The sequence below is a fragment of the Thamnophis elegans genome, chromosome 2, assembly GCF_009769535.1.
Source record: "Thamnophis elegans isolate rThaEle1 chromosome 2, rThaEle1.pri, whole genome shotgun sequence".
NCBI classification, from domain to species: domain Eukaryota; kingdom Metazoa; phylum Chordata; class Lepidosauria; order Squamata; family Colubridae; genus Thamnophis; species Thamnophis elegans.
The window spans coordinates 58,667,452-58,671,144 of NC_045542.1; the positions used below are offsets into that span (position 1 = coordinate 58,667,452).

At 41.5% G+C, this 3,693-nt stretch overlaps 1 protein-coding gene across 1 annotated transcript; it reads left to right on the forward strand.

The window, feature by feature from the left end:
- The first annotated feature begins 2,393 nt into the window (after nucleotides 1–2,393).
- Nucleotides 2,394–3,341, forward strand: LOC116523925 (olfactory receptor 2D2-like). The gene has a single exon (XM_032239017.1). The coding sequence runs from the start codon at nucleotides 2,394–2,396 to the stop codon at nucleotides 3,339–3,341; it is 948 nt and encodes a 315-aa protein (XP_032094908.1).
- The last annotated feature ends 352 nt before the right edge of the window (nucleotides 3,342–3,693 follow it).

Consider the following 3,693-nt stretch of genomic DNA (forward strand, 5'->3'; position numbering starts at 1 on the left):
CAGCAAAAGGCTCTTTAGTTCCTCATCACTATCTGCCATTAGAGTGGTATCATCTGTATATCTGAGGTTGTTGATATTTCTCCCAACAATCTTAATTCCAACTTGTGATTCATCTAGTTCAATAGGCAGGGCAACAGTATACAGCCTTGCCGGACTCCTTTCCCAATTTTGAACCAATCAGTGGTTCTATGTCAAGTTTTCACTGTTGCTTCTTGACTCACAGGTAGATTTATTAAGAGACAAATAAGATGGTCTGGTACTCCCATCTCTTTAAGAACTTACCATAATTTGTTGTGATCTATACAATCAAAGGCTTTAGCATAGTCAATGAAGCAGAAGCAAATGTTTTTCTGGAACTCTCTAGCTTTCTCCATGATCCAGCGTATGTTGGCAATTTGATTTCTAGTTCCTCTGCTGCTTCGAAATCCTGCCTGTACTTCTGGTAGTTCTCGATCCACATACTGCTGGAGCCTAGCTTGTAGGATTTTGAGCATAACTTTACTAGCGTGTGAAATGAGTGCAATGGTGCAATAGCTTGAACATTCTTTGGTATTGCCTTTCTTTGGAATTGGGATGTAAACTGACATTTTTCAATCCTGTGGCCACTGTTGAGTTTTCCAAATTTGCTGGCAAATTGAGTGTAGCACTTTTACTGCATTGCCTTTTAAGATTTTGAATAGCTCAGCTAGAACACTGTCACCTCCACTAGCTTTGATGTTGCTCAGATTTCCTAAGGCCCATTTGATTTCACATTCCAAGATGTCTGGCCTGAGGTCAGTGACCATCCCATTGTGGTTATCAGGGATGTTAAACTCATTCTTGTATACAGCTCTTCTGTGTAATTTTGCCACCACTTCTTAATCTCTTCTGCCTCTTTCATTTTTGGTCCTTCATCACGCCCATCTTTGCATGAAACGTTCCCTTCATATCTCCACTTTTCTTGAAGAGATCTCTGGTCCTCCCTATTCTATCGTTTTCTTTTATTTGTTTGCACTGTTTAAGAAGATATTCTTATCTCTTCTAACTATTCTCTGGAATTCTGCATTCAATTGTCTGTATCTTTCTCTTTCTCCTTTGCCTTTTGCCTAGGATGGAGAGGAAAATCTCTCTCTTTTGGTCTGAATTTATTCTAAGCCATTAAAGAAAATGGCTTCCCTCTCCCACAGTTGGTTCTTTTCAGGTTGTAACAAACTTTCCCCTTGTGCATCTTATTTCAAGGCAAAGTAGATCATCCTTTGCTATTACATTTACAAAATAATTGCTAGGACAGCTCTCCATTTTTTCCATCCATGCAGAGAGTACCGAACATGTGAATAGCAATCAGCAAAATGTGTAAAAAGGTGATTTGTAAAAGATCTGAAAATCAAGAGAGCCCACTTGGTTATTTTGCTAATACATGGAGATCAAATCCTTATTTGGATTTAGAAATGGTTCTATTTTAGATATATGTCACCAGATATACCAAGAGTGCTTGTTTAGAACTAGAAGATAAATAAACTTCAAGCAAGAGTAGGGAATTGATTGACTGAGTTTATACTATGAAGCAAAAGCATTGCTTGTTGAAGTACACTGAAGCACCTTTAGATGTCTCTCTCATTATGTGGTTTTTGTAGGAAAATAAGCGGGGAGGGGGGGAGAAGAGGGAAGAAATTGTTTATCTGCAGCTGTTTCCTTAAATAAGCTATCCTGTTGCTTGGATTGTGAGAGAAATCAATAACAGCAAGCAATTGCCTAGCCAATGTTTCTGGTTACAAAGTGATTGGGCAAAGATGGCACATATCCAGACTGATAGGGAGAAGCTGGCTTGTAAACTCTAAAGTTGTGGACAGAATTACACCTGGAAGGCAGGAGGCAGAATTTCCTCCATATTACACAACTGTTATGCCAGATCTTGTATGTTTAGTATAAACAAAATATCATGTTGACGATGAGCCTGTTTTGTTGGGGAAAGGTCTATTTTTCTTTCTCTAAGCCAAGGAGTTGTGACTTATTTCAGAGACATACCAGGCAGTTACCATTATATGCAATTGTACTCAGAAAGAAAGAAAATTATATTTAAGGCAGAGCATCCCAACCTAGGTACCTTTAGCCAGATGGATTGCAATTCCCAGAATTCTTAGCAAAGCTGGCTAGGAAATTCTGAGAGTTGAAGTCCACCTATCTTAAAGTTACTATGTTTTCTTTGAAGTTCCCATGTGTGGGAGCTAACCATTTATTAGGAGATGCCTGACACGCATTCTAGTCATTCCTGGACAAAACACTGTGCAAGTAGGTGACCTAACCAATGTACCAATGTACAAAATGAGTGAATATTGGGGGAAGTAATATGATTTCCCTCTAACTCTTCTTCTTCCTGTTTCAGTTCTGCAGGGTTTGCCTGGCTGGCACACGTGATGGAGCGGTGCAATCAGAGCTCCGTGGCTGAGTTCGTCCTCCTGGGCCTGGCAGAGGGGGACATGACCGAAACTATGCTTTTTGTTCTTTTTTTGGTCATATACTTAGTTACCCTACTAGGGAACTGCACAATGGTGATGTTAATTGGGGTTGAACATCGTTTACACACGCCAATGTATTTCTTCCTCCTCCATTTGTCCCTACTGGACCTTTGCTATTCCTCAGTGACCATCCCACAGATGTTGGCACATCTTCTCTCTAGGCATAAAGCCATATCCTTTGTCCGGTGTGCCTTCCAGATGTATATTTTCCTGGTGTTTGGTATGGCAGAATGTGTGCTGTTGGGTCTCATGGCCTATGACCGCTATGTGGCAATTTGCCACCCCTTACACTATACCACCATCATGAACTGGCACTTCTGTAGCTATACCGCAGGAGCTGCTTGGTTGAGTGGCTTCCTCAATTCCCCCATTGTCAATGCTTTTGCTCTGCGCATGCCATACTGTACCCAGAATCGCATCAATCAGTTCTTCTGTGAGGTACCGGCTGTGATCAAGCTGGCATCTACTGACTCCTCAGAGGCAGAGATAGTTGTGTTTGTCTTTGGCTCCATTCTGCTGCTGGTACCTTTCATCCTCATCGGTGCCTCCTATGCTCGCATTGGGATTGCGATCTTGCGCATTCGCTCAGATGAGGGCCAACGCCGTGCTGTCTTGACCTGTGGTTCGCATCTCCTGGTGGTGAGCCTTTTCTACAGCACAGCACTCTTTGCCTATATGAGGCCCAGTTCGGTCAGTTCTGCCACAGGCCAGGATAAGGCTGTGTCTGTGTTCTACATGGTGGTCACCCCCATGATGAATCCCCTCATCTACAGCCTTAGAAACAAGGAGGTGAAGGGTGCTCTGAGAAAATTATTAAGCAAGAAAACAACTTCTCCAAACACGTGACTCTGGTGCTGTCTCCAGCTCTGTTCAGAAACGGAGGCTGAGAATAAGGATCATATGTAAAGTGAGCCAGGAAAAGGGAACATTTGATTGGTAAAGGAAAGAATCTTTGAAAGTTCTTGTAAAGATTCCTCTTTAGCCTTTTATACATGCTTAGAAATCCATACCAAGCATTACTGGATCTCCACAGAGGCTTACTAGTCAATTTATTAGTACTGTTTTTACTGGAAAGAAAGACTAGATCTTCTTTCTTCCCAGAAAAGTTATCTGCAAAATTAGACAATTGTCTTAGATTTGCTGAGAAAAGGGCACCAGCAAAAGCAGATGAGTTTTTCATATCTAAATTTCCCTTTTC

Bases quoted from the DNA above. Each gene is read 5' to 3' on its own strand.
- LOC116523925 (XM_032239017.1), top strand. From the start codon at position 2,394: ATGGAGCGGTGCAATCAGAGCTCCGTGGCTGAGTTCGTCCTCCTGGGC.